This window comes from Babylonia areolata, chromosome 1, assembly GCF_041734735.1.
Source record: "Babylonia areolata isolate BAREFJ2019XMU chromosome 1, ASM4173473v1, whole genome shotgun sequence".
NCBI classification, from domain to species: domain Eukaryota; kingdom Metazoa; phylum Mollusca; class Gastropoda; order Neogastropoda; family Buccinidae; genus Babylonia; species Babylonia areolata.
The window spans coordinates 67,917,278-67,936,058 of NC_134876.1; the positions used below are offsets into that span (position 1 = coordinate 67,917,278).

An 18,781-nucleotide genomic window follows, 5' to 3' on the forward strand; every position below is an offset into this window, starting at 1 on the left:
GAGTTTCAGAGTTTGTTTATTCCCATTAACTCTTTTGAGTCATAGAGAAACAAGGAAACATGACAATAACAGGATGACGGCCACAGAGGAAGAGCGAAGATAATTTTAAAAGAAGAAACAAAAGGGGGGATAATACAAATGGGGAAAAAATAAAATGAAATAAAAGGCCAAATGTAATCATCAGTCTGGTACAATGCAAACAAGCTCCCTGACAATGATATGCCTGTCTTTGTCTGCCCCAACTGTCAGCGAACATTTCGTGCGCAGATTGGACTATTCAGCCATCTGCGCACTCACAGATAGATTCATGAGCATCCTTCCCCCCACCCCACCACCACCCTCCCCCCATCCCCCATCCCCCATCTGGATGACAACGATGGTCATCATCGATCTCGATGGACACACCACCACCACAATGCAATAGGAACAGACAAGTGCACAGATCACAACTTAGATTTACAATACGGCTCTGTATCTGAATAGTTGAGCCTGAACTGGGAACTGGGGGGTTAGATGGAGCATAGCAATAACAATGAAATGGTGTAACAAAATAAAATACACAATAATTTGCATGTGTGAACAGGAATCATATAAGGGAGACAACTCTTCACCATTAAACTTCCGCAGGTTATCGAGAATTATTGCCATCGTCAACAGAAAGATGGCCGCTTCTGTGCAAATTTTGTGCCCAAATGGCAGACGACAAAACGTGAAAGTTACGGCAAACACGAAACTTTTACAAGTGGGTTATTACTTAATTAGATTATCCATATTTGGAGTATTATAGAGTGTGATTCTAATGCAGTTGAATTATTTAAATGCAAATGGCTTAAGGTGTTTTAGAGAAAAGAAATGAAATACAGAAAGTGAAAATAGCATTGTCACTGCCATTCCAAACACTTCCTTTTTTGTATCTGTTAAGTACATCGCTGTCGCCAAGATTATGGCATTATCGCGACGGGTGGGGGTGTGCGCAGCTTAGCAGGTTCACTGTTGAGATGTTAATAGTTATTTTATTTTATTTTAATTTTTTAAGATCTCAGGAGTTGGTACTCTTACTATAGACATATTGACGAAGCCTTGTTTCATTTCTTTTCGTTTTTCTCGCGACTCCCTCCCCCCCCCCTCCTCCCCCCAAACATTTATACTTAATGGATTCTGACGTGAACTATGTGGATAATGTTTGTTTGATCGTTCACATGAAGGCTGTACAGGAATTTTACATGTTTCATTGTCGTCTGAGATGTGGAACACTTCTCAGCTTATGATAATGATAACAGTAGTAGCAATAAGAGATAACAACAGAAATGATAATATTTACAACAATGTTAAATAGTATAACTGAAATATAGCATTTACGGTGCAGTTAGTATAAGTGCATTTAACAATACACCTATTAAGTATTATAAATAAGAGTAAGACACAGGAATACAATAAATGTGTAAGAATACAAACTATCCAGAAAACTATTTTTAAACAGTGAAACATAACTCAAGACACACACCTCGCCAACTTCACCCTGATGACAGAATGTTAAGGTACAAACTTGTAAAAAAATATTACTTTAAAAACGGTGAAAGTTTACTGTAACATCACTTATGAATCACACACATCTCCCACTTCACCACCAGCCCCTCACCCATTTTCACAGATACATTGATGCACATACACGCACAAAGTATAGGGAGAGAATGAGCTATAATTTGAAATATTGTTTGAACAAGTATATGTTTTAAGGTTAGACTTGAAAGATTAAATATTGAAGCAGTGTTTGATGTTTTGTGATAAAGAGTTTTTAGTACCAATGGCAATTGTGTGTAAGATGTTTGGAAACTGTCTAATATGAAGCCACATTATAAATGCAGTGCACTAGAAGAGCACATAATTTGCGATGTAGTTTGGGGTAGAAAGAGTATAAATCCTGTAAGTTGCGCATTCATGATCATGATAGGAATCTGTGTCCATGGTCAATCTTTTTTTTTTCCTGTAAATTTACAGGGGTTGCTTGCATACCCCACCAGCCCTTTCTCTAGTCCCCTTATTATTGCTTTATGTCATTGTTATGATTTTTTTTAAAGGCATTAATTGTGATAAGCTGTGAGGAAAAATGAGTATAATATATATATCTGATTTTTTTCAGGTTCTGGAGGAGGTGTGCACAAAGCAGGGATTTCTCCCATCTGATGACTATGATTTGATGTGAGTGTCATACACTACAGATTTAGAGTGACAAAAATCTGATGCAGTTATCTGTAATGGTGCATATTTCATCTCAACAAATACAATACTTATATGCAGAAAGTTGATAATGGAGTTCTAATCAGAAAACAAGGACAATGTTTCATCCCTGATTTAGCAAGGCTGTACAAATAATAGCAAATAAATCATTCTGCTTTAGCAGATCTGATCCTATCAGTATCAGTCATCAGCTTCATATTTGAGACATTGTCATTATCAGAACACACATACACATATGCTAACACACACACACACACACACACACACACACACACCATCACACGCACACACACACACACACACACACACACACACGCCATCACACACACACACACACACACACACACACAAATACATATACTTATGCACTATCATGTTCCAGTCATGGGCGCAAAGCTTTGGATCTGACACTGGCTTTCCGATTCTCCAACTTGGCAAACAATGCCAAGCTGGAGCTTGTGAAGTCAGCATCCCCGCGATCCCAGTCACAAGGGGAGGTCACCATTGCTCTGCAGCTGGAAAGTGGGGAGCGGCTGCAGCATACTTTCCAGCCGTCAGTCTCCTTGTGGCAGATTCTGCAGCATTGGGAAAAACAGGATCCGTGAGTATTTTTGTGGACTATGTGGTATCATTATGAATTTGATTTCAAACAAGAGTGGACAGCAGTAATGTTGTCTTGTCAATAGTGAATTTGAATGTGGATTGCTTTATATAAAAAAAAAATCAAGGGCAAGAATATGTATCAAGCCATTTTATCTGATGCAGGACATGTAATGTGTTTTTGTGTTCAATGATCTGCATTTATCACCTAAGTCCAGTCTTGCAGTACAGTCTGAAACTGATATGGTTAGAATCATTCCACTTTCTAAAGTTGTTTTTGAATTCAAAGAAAAAGTCTTGAGTTTGTAAAGCATCATTAATTAAGTGTAATAAACCAAATATTTAGCAAACCATCAACAGTAACAAACAGCAACATGAAAACAACAAAATAACCAACTTAAGTTTTTGCTGAAATTCAAATCGAAATCTCTGATGTATCAGAAATAGGAACAGTTTTATTTGGCAGGAATGGTTTTATCAAAAACATTAACCCTCAAAGTGCTGGATATAATAAAACATACTTACAGAAATCATGCTTAAAACAAAGGGATAGTTTGCCTCCGCTACCTGTGCTCTGATTTGGGGCATTTGTATGCTTATCAGTAAGAATAAATAGGTAAACCTATACATTTTTGGAAAGTAGAGTGAATGAAGAATCAGATAAAAGTAAGAAAAAGGCTGTGCCTTGTAAGTAGTTGGAGATATTCCACAGGATATAAACAACAAATTTTGCAAACTTGTTTTCCAAAAACGTCAACCACAATGTTTATAGGTATTTTCACATCTTTTACAGAGTCAAAATCTCAAAATTGGCATTAAACTGTGCAGAAAATGTTCTGGCTGCAGAATCATGAAATGAATATAACTGAAACAATGAAATTATAAGCACTGTATTATTTGTTTGAGACACACCCACCGACGCCACGCACGCGCACATCTACAATACTTTATGCAATCACAGGCAAAAACATAAATAAATGTTTTCTTTTAGCTCATGTTGCTTTCAAAAGCAGCAAGAATGCTTTAAATCAAAATAATTTCCAGTTTTCTAGCTTGATTTGGTCAAGAAATCGCAATAGACCCATGCCTAACCCACTTTACCACCCCTCCCCACCCCCATCACCCACCCCCCAGTTTTTGTGGCTGGAGACACAAAACTGAATGAACAACAAGCAAGCCAGCATGCCCAAGTGTCAAAATAACAAAGCCGTTTTCACCAGAATCCCTGTCAGCAAATGAATCATCACTAGTGACAAGGTCACTCATTTCCTGAGCTTTGTCAACTTCAGTGTCACTCATTGTTTACAAAAAATACGAAGATCTGGACTTATAAACTTGGTCAAAGTTTGTGCAAACACAAGCAGGGAGGCAGTAACACCAGAACGAGGCAGTTTTACGAAGGCTGCCGAGCATAGCCGTACGATGTCAGACCTTATGTAAACAGAGCCACGATCATGGCCCATCGCACTTTACCGGGAAAGCCACGATCGTGGCTCATCGCGCTCTCGGTAATTTCCTGTTAAGTGTAGGTGAATAATCTAAGTCAAGTAAATTAGTTTGTTAATCACAACATGTAATGCCTTTTCATTAGAATTGAAATTAAAAAGGAAAAATAAGAACAAAAAATCATGCAATGTCTTTTTTTTTTTCCAGAAAACATAAAGGCAAACTGATGTGTGTGGATGGAAGCCAATCCCCACCAATTCACCCAGTGTGCATTTACATGAGAGAGGAGGTAAGTATATTCAAATCATCTGAAAAAAAAGAAAGAAAAAAGAACCTATCTGGGGGTCTCGCTACCAGTAGGGCAGGTGTGTGGTCCCCCCATCCTTTTAAAGATATTTCTCTTTCAGTATTTCTGTACAATAATCTAGCATGTCTGATATTATGGTCGTTGTGTTACCAAAGGCTCTAAAAGATTTTATGTTTTTCAGTAATTCTGGTTACATTAACCTGCACATCTGATCATTAACACTATAATTATAGTGATAAGATGTCTGCTGTTCTCCACTGACATTTCTTTTACAGCTCTCATGCAAGATGCAAATGACAGATAATTAACCTATTTTCCCCCTCATTTTTCACTTTTCTCAAAAAAGAAATTCCAGATTTGTCCCATCATTACTGAAGACAAAACAAATTTCTGTCTCAATACCTCACACACAAACAGAGGAAAACTAACCCAGAACACTAAGTCCTAAGGATTGGATTATACACTGCCATTGACTTGAACAGACAAAAATGAAAGATTGCATGTTAAAAGTGTGGAGTGGTGGCCCATTGGTAACGTATCTGCCTAGGAAGCGAGAAAATCTTAGCGCACTGGTACGAATTCCACACCTACCAGTGTTTTCTCACCCTCCACTTGACCTTGAGCAGTGGTCTGGATGCTAGTCATTTGGATGAGTCAATAAACCAAGATCCTGTGTGCAGCATGCACTTATCATATGTAAAAAAACCCATGGCAGCAAAAGGATTGTCCCTGGCGAAATGCCATGGAAAAAAAATCCAGTTTGATAGGAAAGCAAGTACACTTGTAGCCAGATAAAAAGAAAGAAAAGTGTGGTGCTGCCCTGCAGGGAACAGCCTGAATTTCACTCAGAGAAACCTATAGTGCAAAATGTATTACAAGTTAAGTGTACATACTGTTGATTTCCTGGTGACAGGTGATAGGGGAAACAGCCCTGCAGGACATGACGCTGAAAAAGCTGGCACTGACGTCAGGGAAGGCCATTATAAGGTATGTGTGTGTTTCGCAGTGTAACTTGAGGTGCTTCTTTTTAACTCATGTTTATTGCTTAGCTGTTGAGATTGGCATGATAACTGGAAGTGCATCTCTTTAAATTCACAAGATGTTTATTTCTTATATGTTGAGATCGGTTCAAGGCTTTGAAAACTATATCCAGCACGTGTATGTTCATGGCAACCTGAATACACTCACTGACACGTTTACACAGTGTTGTCAAACCTCCAGTGCAACAATTTGGAATTTGATTTCATCTGGTCATGATGACAGCAGACAGTAACACTCTGAAACATACTTTTGTTGTCCCACATGGAGATCTTTGACTAATATGATAATTATATTTCTTTGTTTTGCAACTTTAAGCCCCTCATAAAATTGATGAATATGATGATTATATTTCCTGTTTGGAACTTTGACTTCTGTTGATCATTTTAAAATGTACTAATTTATGGGTCAAGTTTGCATTTGAGTTCTTCTTTTATTGAGTTTACATTATTTTTTGTTTCTCTTTGTCTCAGGTTGGTCCACCGACCAGTTGATGATCTTGCGTTGGCAGAGGTGATAAGTAAGATAGAGCAGGAGAAAGCGAAACAGGCCAGGTTGGCACAAAAGGCCTCGGGATCTTCCTTGCCAGTTTCCACATCTGTTTCTCAGCACTCTACTCCTATAGACACGCCTAGCACAGAGGAGATAATGGAAGTGGACAAGCCATTACCTGCATCACTCCAGGAAAGTGTTCGTGTCGAGGAAGTAAAAGCGGTGAAAACAACTGAGGCAGAACCAATGGACACGCAAGAGAACAAAGCCCAGATAACACGGTTCTTGAGGCAGTCGGCAAGGGATGATCAAAACACCCCTACATACAGTCACGCATCCAGTGTGGACAGACACAGTGAAGGGGCTTGTGCCTCAGGCTCCAGTGAGATTGATCAGTTGAGGAGCATGAACATACCTGGGGTGGAGATCATCACCCCTGGAGATTTTGACAATCTGTCTCCGGAAGAGCAGCAGGTGAGATGTTCATTGTTGGTGGTGGGCTGGATTGACAGAGTCTGAATTTATGGCTCTTGTGTGAAAACAGAATGAGCCTGTGCAATAACCTTGTTTTTGTGATGTGTGTGTGTGTGTGTGTGCATGTGTGTGTGTGTGTGTGTGTGTGTGTGTGTGTGTGTGTGTGTATGCACATGCATGTATGTGTGTGTGTGTGTGTGTGTGTGTGCTAAATTTAGATGTTGGCATTTTCTCAGGAGCTGTTACCAAATACAAACTTAGACAAAAAGAGCATTTTCCTGCCAGACTGGTTTTGATATGAATGAAATGTGCGAGTTGAGCCATTATTTTTTAATATGGCGTTTAGCTTATCATGATGAATTATCTATCTGCTCACTTGCTCACTGATGAACTAAACCAGTTATTTCTGTCAAAAATATGGATGAACTTAATTATTGTTTTAAGCACTATAGTATGGATTTCTATTTTGGTGTATCAGAATGCTGTGTGGTAAGTTTAAGGGGTTTTAGCCCAATCATTACACCAGTATTTAATCCATTAACCTAGTTGGATGAGGTGAAAGCAGAAAATTGATTCAATGATTCAATGTTACAGATGGCACGCAGGCTTATGGAACAGTTCATTCCAGCAACAATGGGGCGCCAACAGCAGTCTGCCTCCAGACCTAAGAAGCCAAAGGCTCCTCAGCAACAATTTGCAGACTTTAAGGTTCTTCACATGATTTTCTCTTTATATATCTCTTTTGAAAATTGTGGTTTGGGGAGAGTAGAGTTGTTGTTTTTTTTTGTTTTTTTTCTCCATATTATGTCAGGCTGCCAGGTGATATACAAGCAAAAACATACCCCAAAACCCTGACAATGCTGCCATATGATCTAGATCATGACTATCAGGGGATAGTGCATACACAGTACAAAGATAAGTTCAAAATCATGTAAAAACACTAGTATAGCAGGAATTCAGTTTTTCCAAATCAAAATATACATATAAACGTATGTACGCATATGCTCACTGACACATGTGCACACACAATGCACCCTTTCAACATAAATGCTCTCTTGAACATACCCTACACATTATACATTACATTTAGTTTATGACAAGATCTCCAGTACATGGTTGCTGGTTGCAGAGGTGGAACAAAGAGAAGATCTTTCTTTTCATCACACATTAACACCTTCCTGAATCTTTTATCCTGTGTTCTCTGTATGTGGCATATTTTTGGTTTGAATTGATGCTGTATACATCTATACTGTTTATCATTATGAACTTAATGTGCTGTGGTAAGAACTTTAATGGAAGTGTTCTGACCTGGTATCGTCAGCCACTGCAGAGATGGAAGGACACACAACCTAGTGAAACTGATTTCTGCCACATGTCTCATTGTGTTTACGTGAAGTAGTGTCATTTCAGTGCATGGACGAAAAATATGTGAGTGCATGGTATGGAGCGTGATGACTACATGGAAGTTTTGATTTTAACAGGTGTGGGTATGAATGCATATATCTAAAGGTTGCGTAAAAAAAACATTTTCTCTTTCAGTTTCCTGAAGAAACGAAAGGCAAAAATCTGTATCAAAATGAGCTGAGGTAAGTTTAGTGTGTGTTTTTATTTGTTTTGATTTTGTCTGTGTTTGTATGTGTCGCACTGTGTGTGTGTGTGTGTGTGTGTGTGTGTGTGTGTGCTTTGCTTTTATTAGTTGTGATCATTCTCACATTTCTGATTTCTGTTATGTCAGTTCCTTATTAAATTAACATGTCCCAGTAATTTTAAACATTTTGTAGAAGTTGTGTTTGAGTATTGTTTAGGGCTGTTTTTCATAATTCTGTTATGTTATCTGGCAGCATGTCAGTGCATATGGTGTTTATTATTTATCATAATTTACAAATAAGCCTTCAGGAAACGAGTCTGTTGAAATAAAGTGTACCTTCTTTTTTTTCTGTCTGTTTCTGTTGCTCTTTATGTATATTTTTTGTGTGTGTTTCTTAATGTATTTGTGTATGCATGTTTTTGTATACGTAATTGTGTGTATGTGTGTACATATAGGTATTTCTGAAAGATTCAGAGATACAGAAATTCATATGCAGCATGTTGGTTGTTTTTAAATTGTAAGTACAATGTACTGTTTACTTTTCAGTGAAGTGAACTCTGAAGAATTCATGGTGAGTAAGTGATTAACATGTTTGTAAAACTTTTTGTTGTATCTATTTACATTTTGTGTCCTTTCTCCTCAGTTAAAAGTCACTGCTATGGTGCAGTATAATTTTGTGTCTATTTTCTTTTTATCGTAAAGTGTAAGATTGTGGATTGGTTATTCATTAGAATGATCAGTTCTTTATTTTTCAAATTTCATGACAAACAGTCACACTTACCTTTGCATTTGCACGCACACATACATGCACTCACACACTTGCGCACATGCATGCACAGGAACATGCACTCACACACACACGCACACACACACACACACACACACACACACACACACACATCCAACTAAATATCTCTTGTATGTATGCTTTTTTTTGTGCATGTGTGTCTATGAGGGGTGGAGGGTGGGGTGGGGTGGGGGGCATGCAAAAGCATAAATGATGATGGATATGTTTGCAAGAGAGAAGAAGAGAATATTGCATGGTCATCTGTTTTCCTTCTGTAGTTAAGAAGTAATGTTTATTTTTAAGTCTTAAATCAAATGTGTCATTATTTTCTTAAAATGTTTATGGTAAAGTATTTTTAAACTAAACATAATTCTAGGCAAAAAAATTCCCTGTTGTAGGAAGTCACTGTTATTTTGTCAGACTGTTCAACAGATCATTGTAGAAGTGCCCGCTTTCAAATGTTATTATAAAAAATCACCATAATTCATTATCATTATTTCATGTGACGGGCAGCCATGTGACAGGGAGGTGGTGATCTACAACAGCAATGAAGAAAACACCTCAAAAGCTCTTGCAGAGGGTAAGTAGTTTTGTCCTGTGATACATGTGTTCTTACCGCTCGGGTGCCTTGTGTTCCTTGGAAGAGGAACGTTGGCCACATTGCAGTGTGGCACTGCAACATAGTTCAGGATCCCCCTCCCCCTTCCCATACCCACCTCACAGTGTGCATCTTACCATGTTAAATATGGTCAAACGAGCAAAGCGGTTTGCACCAGCTTTGAGGATGTGGTTCATATATACATCAATATATTCACGTGTTCCATATTAGATTTGCCTAGAGTGAAGGTATAGATGTGAATTACCAAAGTGTGATTTTGTAATTGCAGTTTAAGCAAACACACTGGGTAGTCATCTTGTCATATTTTGCAGAATGTTGAAACAGATTAGAGTAAACTTTCCCCATTGGGGAAATATTTATGTCAATTAAGGTGCACATATTTTCTTTTCTTGAGTATGCATTGCAGACATGTTTTTCAAGCAAACCTTTTTCTTAAGTATGCATTGCAGCCACAATCTTTTTCAAGCAAGTAGAAGAACAAAACACTCCAGAAAATAGAAAGCAGTTAACATAACTGTGGGTTTTTTTTAAAACAGAACCCCCTGAGGATTTCTTTGAGGTCACAGAAGCCGATGTCAGAAGTCTGTACAAGGATCGGCAAAGACAAGTGTAAGTTCAAATGTCAATGTTCAAATGTTTCTGGATGCTATAACAATAGCCTTACACTCTTCTGCATTTCAGTCAGATAGCATGCAGTCAGCAAATCAGCTTGCTATCAAACTGTATAACATAACATGTTTTGTATTGTATTGTGTTATTGTATTACTCTTTTTTGTCACAACAGATTTCTCTGTGTGAAATTCAGGTTGCTCTCCCTTGGAAGAGCGCATTGCTACACTGAGAGCGCCATCCAATTTTTTGGTGTTTACTTCTGTCTGCAATTTGTTTGTTTTACTATTGAAGTGGATTTTTTTTTTTTTTACAGAATTTCTACAGAATTTGCCATGGACAACCCTTTTGTTGCCATGGGTTCTTTTATGTGCACTCTAAGAGCATGCTGCACATTAGACCTTGGTTGATCTCATTCAAATGAGAAAGTTTACTATCAGTATGGTTTGTGATTTTGGTTGTTTAACATGTTAATTGCTGTTATTGTTAGTGTTATTGAAAATTTTCAGATAGAGAGAATTGTAAGACCAGTAACAGACTTGTTACATATTGATTCATATGTGTTTCTGGTCAACCACAGTATGATTATTTACCCTTTTCTGGGGCTTTAGTTAAATCCTCTTTAACATACTTGTAAGACTATTGACTCTGAAGTTGTTTGAAAACTTGTCTTTTACTTAGCATGCTTATAATACTTCCACTTGGGGAGACACATAGAGCTTATGTTGGATAACCAAAGATATATATATATATTTTTTTTTTTTGGTGTGTGTGCACAAATTCTTTCCCTTGGGTAAATTTCTTCTTGTTAGTTTGTGCAGATGTTATTCAGTTCACTAAATAATTGTTTTTGTATAAATGTATATATCCTTTTAAAAACAAAGACGTTTCGGCTAGGATTTATTATTCTCTCTCACTTTCTCTCTCTCCTCCTTGGCCCCCCCCTCTCTCTCTACATATATACATGTGTGTGTGTGTGTGTGTGTGTGTGTGTGTGTGATATTTAAGAAAACTATTTTGCATTGTTGTAAATAAATTAACAATAGTTTGTGTGTGTGTGTGTGTGTGTGTGTGTGTGTGTGTGTAGTATTTAACAAAAATATTTTGCATTATTGAAAATAAATCAACAATAATTTCAGGAATGATAATCGACCCATGGTGTTTTTTAGAGACATATCTAGATATAGTGTGCTTTAAAACGAGAACGCTGTAGTAGCAAGAACCAGTAATGACATTTTGAAGAGAAATAGTGTTTTACATAGAATGATTGACACCCTCCCCCCATGTCCAGGGCCAGTGAGCGTCCATTGATGACGGAGAGCATGCGACAGATGGAGCTGGAGGACAAGTATCAGCAGTATCACCATGTGGTGGTCAGGGTTCAGTTCCCTGATGGAATGGTGCTTCAGGGTTGCTTCAGGCCCAGGGAAACGGGTGGGTGTAGTGGGACCTGACTTGATTTGAGTTATCACGTAGATGTAGAATATTATTTGGGTAAAAAAAACCCCAAAAAAACCTTGTATGAGACGAGGCTAGGCAGATTATTTCTGGGATACAAAGTTGAATCTGTGTCTTGTCTCTGATGTTGTGTTGTATGTATGTCATGTATGCATGTGAGAGAGTATTACTAGTACAGGGAATAGACTGTGCTGTAGGTGTATGTATTGGGATAGTAGGGAAGTTGGGGAGGAGAATGGGGTGTGGTTAGGTCAGTGAGTAGGGTGTGTGGGTGTGTGAATGCATTCATTTGTGTTTCGTCTTTTCTGAATGTATGTTCAGAAGATGTGATGTAGCTTGCGTGGAATTGTCTGCATGAAGTGACTGACACCTGTTTCAGGAAACTGATATTTGTGCATTTGCTTTGTGGATGAGTAATGGGTTTGGTAGCAGTGAATGAGGGTGAAGGGAAGATATGGGACTCACGTATGTGTGTGAAGTGTGTAGATGTGGTCATGTGTGTTCATCAGTACAAAATTAGTTTATCTAATCTGACAAAAAAATGGCCAGTGTACTGTATTTCTTTGCGTGTGTGTACACATGATCATGGAATGATATATAAAGAGTGCCTGCATAGTTAGGGTAGAATGATGGTGTGCTTACATGCTTTGAGAAATGTACAAAGGAGTGGTGATTATTTATGAGGAAGGCTGTTCAATAAGAACACTATAAAGTAATCTTTTTGTTCATGTTTCATATTTACTTTAAAAAAGAAAATTATTTGAGTTATTTTTGTTTTACATTTCTTGATCATTGCACTTTTGTTTTTCAGTTTATGCTCTCAACAAATTTGTCAGAGAGCATTTAGAAGACAGAAGACAAGAATTTCATCTTTGTAAGTATATTTTCGCCCATTTTCACTTGTCCTAATGTACCCCAACTTTGTCTTTGTATTACCATCTTGCATTGATATTTTTATGTGCACTTAATTTTACATGTTGTAAACAAATCATACTTGATTCTTTGCATTTTATGCTTGCTTTCTGTTTTTGAATAGAATTAATATGTAATCAGGCCTCTTGGTATTTGCTTACCCAGCTGTACCTCCCTGTGAGAATACGTATGTGCATGTGTTGGCACAGAAGAGGGCAGCAATGTGTACACATCTTTTTTTGTTTTGTTTTGATAATTGATTTTTTTTTTTTTTTTTTTTTTTACAGACAGAACACCGCCCAAACAAATACTAACAGACACAGCAAAAACTTTGGTGCAGGTAAGTCATTTTCTTTTTCAGCATATCAGACTGCTTTTGTAATGATGATAATTCAGCAATAAACAACATGAACATTGCATTGTAAACAACATTGTATTGCTGGGTTTTGTTGCTCTTGCAGTCAAAATTGTGAGCGCACTGCTGGCAGTTCAGCATCATTTTGAGATCGTGTACGACTGTCACAGCAAAGTGTGTGACACTGGCTCTGGTCAGTGAAACCATAAAGCTATGGAACTGTCTGAAATGCATGTTTGTAATGCAAGGATTTCATACTTTGTGAATTTCATATGTAAGGAGTCGAGACACTAATGGCTTCCTTAGAATGATTTGGCAGAGCCTGTGTACTTGTGTGAGAAAAAAGAGGGGGTAGGGAGGGCATGTCCTGACTACAATAGAGTCAGTGTTTGTTTCTGATAAAATCCTGTGCAGGCTGTTGTCGAAAAACCAACAGGTTGTTTACTCTGGCAGTGAGTGAACAGATCCATTAATCATGATTTGAGCCAAATCATTTCACGTCTTGTCTGTTTTTAACACATATTTTATATGTTTTAATTTTTTTCCCAGGCAGATCTTGCTCCAGCCAGCCTGGTCTTCTTCAGCTCTGTTTCGACGGAAGGTAGAATCACATTTTTTTAAGGAATATATTTATTTCATTAATTCTCTGCGTCTACCTCAGTATCTTTTTTTTTCTGTCTTCCTTTCATACATTTCATAGACCATTGGAATATGATATATAGTCTGATTAATACAAGCCTGCAAACCACCTGTGCCACACTCAGGCATGCACACAAGCAAGAAAAAAGAATTCAGCGGAAATCAGAATTAGATATGGAATACATTTGGGTGCTTGGTTTATTTGGCCAGTCAGTTTGACTTTTAAACCATTGATTGCCGCATGATCAGGTCAGCTTTGTTTACCACTGTGGTGGTCTCTGACAAGTAAACTGCTCTTTGAGAAGCATATATAAATTCTTTATGAAATTAGTCACTGGGAATACCAGTGGTAATGTGCCCAGTTAGGACGGGAGAGGATCTGAGCATACATGTTCGAATCCCAGTCGCCAGAATTTTCTCCCCTACCACTAGTTCTCTAGCGGTTGTCTGGATGCTAGTCATTTGGTTGAGATGATAAACTGAGACCCCATGTACCGCATGCACTTTGTGCATGTAAAAGAACTTATGGCAACAAAAGGGTTGTCCTGGGCAAAATTCTGCAGTTTCTGCAATTCTCCACTTTGATAGGAAAACAAATACACTTGCAGGCAGAAGAAGAAAAAAGGTGGTGCTCTCACTGTAGTGAGATGCTTTCCCTGGGGAGAGTAGCCTGAATTTCACACAGGGAAATCTGTTGTGACAACAGAGTAATACAATACAGTGCAATGCAATGCAGTTTACATTTCTATGAAATAAATTACCATTGGGTATACAGTGTAGACAGTTTTCTGTCTGTCTTCAGATAACATTAATCTTGATCTGATTGAAAAGTATGTGTGTTGTTCATCAATTTTACATCTTTTCACAAAGATGTGTATGTTAAGCATTCAGAGAAAAGTCAGTGCATGTGTTTGTGGTACAGAAGAAAAAAAAACTTGTATGGGTATGAGCAAATGGTTATGTGCCTCTGTCTGTCTGTGCGATGGCTTGATGGCTTGTGTTTGTATCTGTCTGCGCAGAACATAGCCTGTCAGCTGCTGCCATGTCAGAAGTGTCATCAAAGAGAAGAGCTGACGAGCTGTCAGTAAAAAAGTAAGTTCATGATATCTTGGTTCCACTCCAGAATTAACACTTTGTACCCATTCAGTGCAGCTGCACTGCATTTTCTGTGGACCAACCCTACAACAGCTAAGTGCATTGTCAAAACCATACTTATACACAAAATGCTCATACAGAAACACACTTTTAACTGTACTGGTCCACATTTAAATCAGTTCACATACCCGATAATGGTAAAACCTGATGCCAATACCCTTTTTTGTTCACTGACCTTCTTTTTGATCATTGTCCATCCTGAAGACTGGCCAGAAAGCAAATAGAGAATCTGGCGACCGTTGGCAGTTCTTCCGACAGCCCCAAGTCCTCCTGTGCCAGCAGCAGTTCCAGTGTGAATGCAGAAAGGAACACAGACACTGCCAGCCGGCCAGCGCAGAAGACAGCCAGCACAGCCAGCAGCGAAGCCAAGGTGCCAAAGTGGCTGAAGATTGGTAAGGTCTTTGTTCGTCTGCTTTCGGTTCATTCTGCATTTTTTCTACTAGTCCTTGAGTTGTCAGTTTGATGTAGCAAAGAATGTTTTGATGTCGAGTTTTCAGAGGCCCTTGTCGAATGGCCTTGGCAACAGGAACAAAAATGATGGCTTGGTTTGGTAAATCTGCCTCAAACTGGTAAATATCAGTAAACAATGCATATTGCAATGTTCATGTCATCACAAAGGGGAGAAACATTTCATAGTTGTGTTGCAGATGTGTGTTTGGAGGACAGATGAGTGGTCATACATTGATCTGCAGACCACGTTTTGTATTTTGATGTGCAAGTCATCTAGGTTTGTGCAAGTAGTTATTTGCCGTTTCATTCTTAAATTTTAAATCTTGCTGTCTGTTTCTGCTGTGGCAAATTGAGAAATGTACAGCTTAGCCTTATTTAGGTACTGTAATATATTTCAACCTAAAAATGACACTGAGAGCATTGACAATGCACAGACTGGCTATGCAACACACTCCTCCCTGGCTTAAACAGAATCATTATCAGGTGTTTGGTTGTCACACCAGTGGATGGGTGGCCTGAAGAGTATGTCATCAACCCATTCAACCCTGAGTTTACATCCTCGGCAGGCTTCCATGGCATATTGATGCAGAAAAAATGCAGAAAACATGCTGTTTTTCCTCCACATAAAATGTGGAAACATCTGGAAATAATGTAGAAGTTTGTTCCCTTTCTTTGCAGCTTGAATGCTACTGTACAAATGTGATAGCCATTTTAATGAGACATATGCCAGAGCAGTGCTTTGGAGCAGGGCTCAGTGCATTAACCCATTTAACCCATTCAACCCTTGGGAGTTTACAACCTGGGCAGTCCCTGACTGTTGGATTTTTGCTGAGGATTCCTGTGCACATTCATTATCAGTGCCAGAATCCATAGATATTTTGTCCAGAACGTGCTGTGCATTTACATGTTCGGTGATTTTGATGCAGAAAGATGCAGAAAATATACTGAAATCAACTGGATTTCACCTCCACAATGACATTTGTCAACACCAGTTTAATTATATGAATTACAACACCCAATTGCTTCTCAGATGCAGGTTTGTAAAACTGTCCCAAGCAGTGCTCAGGTGCAGGTTTCAATGAGTTAAACGTGCTAAAATCAGTAGACAGATGTTAGAATTATGCAGTCATGGAGTTAAACAGTGTATGATGTGTTTGTGTGTTACAGGGAAGAAATGAGCAGCAGTGTGTGATTGTCTGGTGAAACGTGACGCTTGATTGGTGTGTCGATCTCAGAGAGAGGGAGAAAGTTTCAGATTGTGTAGTGATGTTTTTAAAAAAAAATTCAGCTTGCTTGTCAGGTTTTTTTTTTTTTTTTTTTTTTTTTTTTTTTTGCTGAATGATGTGGAAAAACAGAACAGTCAGATATGGGGAAAATAGAGCATGGATGATTTTGAGGAAAAAAATTCGTTATTGTACAATTTTGTTGTTGTTGTTAGTTTCTTTTTGCTTTTTCTTTGGCGTGGGATGCATTTTAGCTTACCTAATTAGTACTACTTAACTTTCAACAAGGACAGGCATATAATTTGAAAATTTGTCCAGTTTATTACCTTCTGTTATCATACAAATTGGAATGATATAATAATACAAGTTTGTGTGGGCATCTGACTTCAAAATCGATAATTTTTCAGGACATATGAGCACTAGCTTTACGTTACATGATATAAGAATTTTCATGTCAACTTTTTTCTGTGTGATGGTTTCACATGTGCTTTGTAAAATACAGTTAAATTGAATTAAAGAAAACGTCTCACAGATCATCACAGTGTGAATTACTTAATCTGTTGTACATAAAATAATACAGCAAAAATGATTCTGCTATAAAAAGGAGTAGAGAGAATTAGGATTGAATACTTGTTCTCTTCATATCTGAGCTTTTATGGTGGAGTTGTTCACAGACATACCTGTTAGTTCTAAGCTTGTAAGGTGAAATTGTTCCTGTAAATACTTATTAGTTCTGTGCTCTGATGAATTATTATTATTATTATTATTATTTTTTTTTAACTGAATACTTGTTAGGTTCAAGCCATTTTAGGTGATATTGTTGATACACGAGTGTCAGAGTGGTTTATGTGTGGGAGCCTCAAAGCTTTTGTTAACAGACTGGATCTTGGTTGCTGTAGTAGACTGGTCCACCATTTGATTTGACTGTGAAGACTTAAGGTGAACAGACTTGCACTTTGCTGCTTTTGAAAGGAATACAAGTTAGGAAAGCATGTTTCAGTTTGACTTTTATCATGGAATAACACACAGAATTGCAAACTTGGGAGAAATTGATTTATTTGTGTGTATGATAGTATGAGACCTTAGGACTAGAATAGGGTGGGGAGTAGAATTTTAATCGCTTGAAACTAGAAGGGAAGAATGGTACATGAAAATTTCCTTTTTATTCTGACTGAAATTCTAGTTATGTTAATAAATTTGCAAGAAAATGGGGACAAGAGAGAGGTTGTTCATTGATCTGCAATCATATATTATTTTTGTCAGATATTTTAAGTTTTATTTGCATGTCATTTAGATTTGTGCAAGTCATATTTGCATTTATATTCACAAAATGAAAATAGTGCTGTCCATTTCTGTTGTGGTAAATTGAAAATTATTCAAACTGGCCTCATATGAGGTACTGTAATGTGTTTGAACATGGTATTTGTATTTGCATTTTGTATTTTTCTCATTTTTGTCACAACACATTTCTCTGTGTGAAATTCGGGCTGCTCTTCCCAGGGAGAGCGTGTCGCTACACTTGAGAGCGCCACCCATTTTTTTGTATTTTTTCCTGCATGCAGTTTTATTTGTTTTTCCTGTCAAAGTGGATTTTTCTACAGAATTTTGCCAGGAACAACACTTTTGTTGCCGTGGGTTCTTTTACATGTGCTAAGTGCATGCTGCACACGGGACCTCGGTTTATCATCTCATCCAAATGACTAGCGTCCAGACCACTCAAGGTCTAGTGGAGGGGGAGAAAATATCGGCGGCTGAGCTGTGATTCGAACCAGTGCGCTCAGATTCTCTCGCTTCCTAAGTGGACGCGTTACCTCTAGGCCATCACTCCAGTGTAATGTTCATATTTTTCCATTTCATATATTGGTGGATGCAGATATGATATCTTCCAGTGCATGTTTGCTTACTTTACTCTAAAGTATGATTGTTTATGAATGTGTGCATGCATCCTAACGTGTGTGTGCTTTATTAACTTTGATCATCTGATTCATTTCTTTGTCAAAGTGAATGCTTGACTGTGCGTGGTTGAGTTTATTTTGGCATGGTTATAGTTTATCATTTGTGATAAGATATTAGAGGGAATTCTGATTTGAAAAGTAAAATTAAAACACACTGTTGCACTCATTTGGGTCAAACTGTTGGCCATATTGTGTCCATCTTTCTGTTTGTCATTGTGTCACCTGTCTCTGTCTCTGGTTCTGCTCCTTTGCGTTTTGTTCTCTCTCTTTCTCTTGCTTATAAATCCCTCCCAACTCTTGATGTATGTATATGTGCCCATGGCTAAATGCATTAAACATTCATGCTTTCTCTATCTTCTCTGTCTGTGCCTCTCTCCTGTATTGTGATGTTTGTGTGTTGAGTGTGTGTGTGTTTGCAAACAAGCATGTGTGTGAA

The 18,781-nt window shown here is 38.0% G+C and overlaps 1 protein-coding gene across 1 annotated transcript; it reads left to right on the forward strand.

Annotated features, from left to right (window-relative positions):
- The first annotated feature begins 645 nt into the window (after window positions 1-645).
- On the forward strand, window positions 646-18,511 carry LOC143286133 (tether containing UBX domain for GLUT4-like). The gene is made up of 18 exons (XM_076593733.1): window positions 646-742; window positions 2,141-2,199; window positions 2,621-2,839; window positions 4,492-4,573; window positions 5,505-5,578; window positions 6,103-6,595; window positions 7,190-7,303; window positions 8,135-8,181; window positions 8,730-8,754; window positions 9,484-9,550; window positions 10,126-10,198; window positions 11,490-11,632; window positions 12,468-12,530; window positions 12,856-12,908; window positions 13,473-13,524; window positions 14,582-14,654; window positions 14,922-15,109; window positions 16,335-18,511. The coding sequence occupies exons 1-18, from the start codon at window positions 662-664 to the stop codon at window positions 16,343-16,345; spliced, it is 1,917 nt and encodes a 638-aa protein (XP_076449848.1). The 5' UTR covers window positions 646-661; the 3' UTR covers window positions 16,346-18,511.
- The last annotated feature ends 270 nt before the right edge of the window (window positions 18,512-18,781 follow it).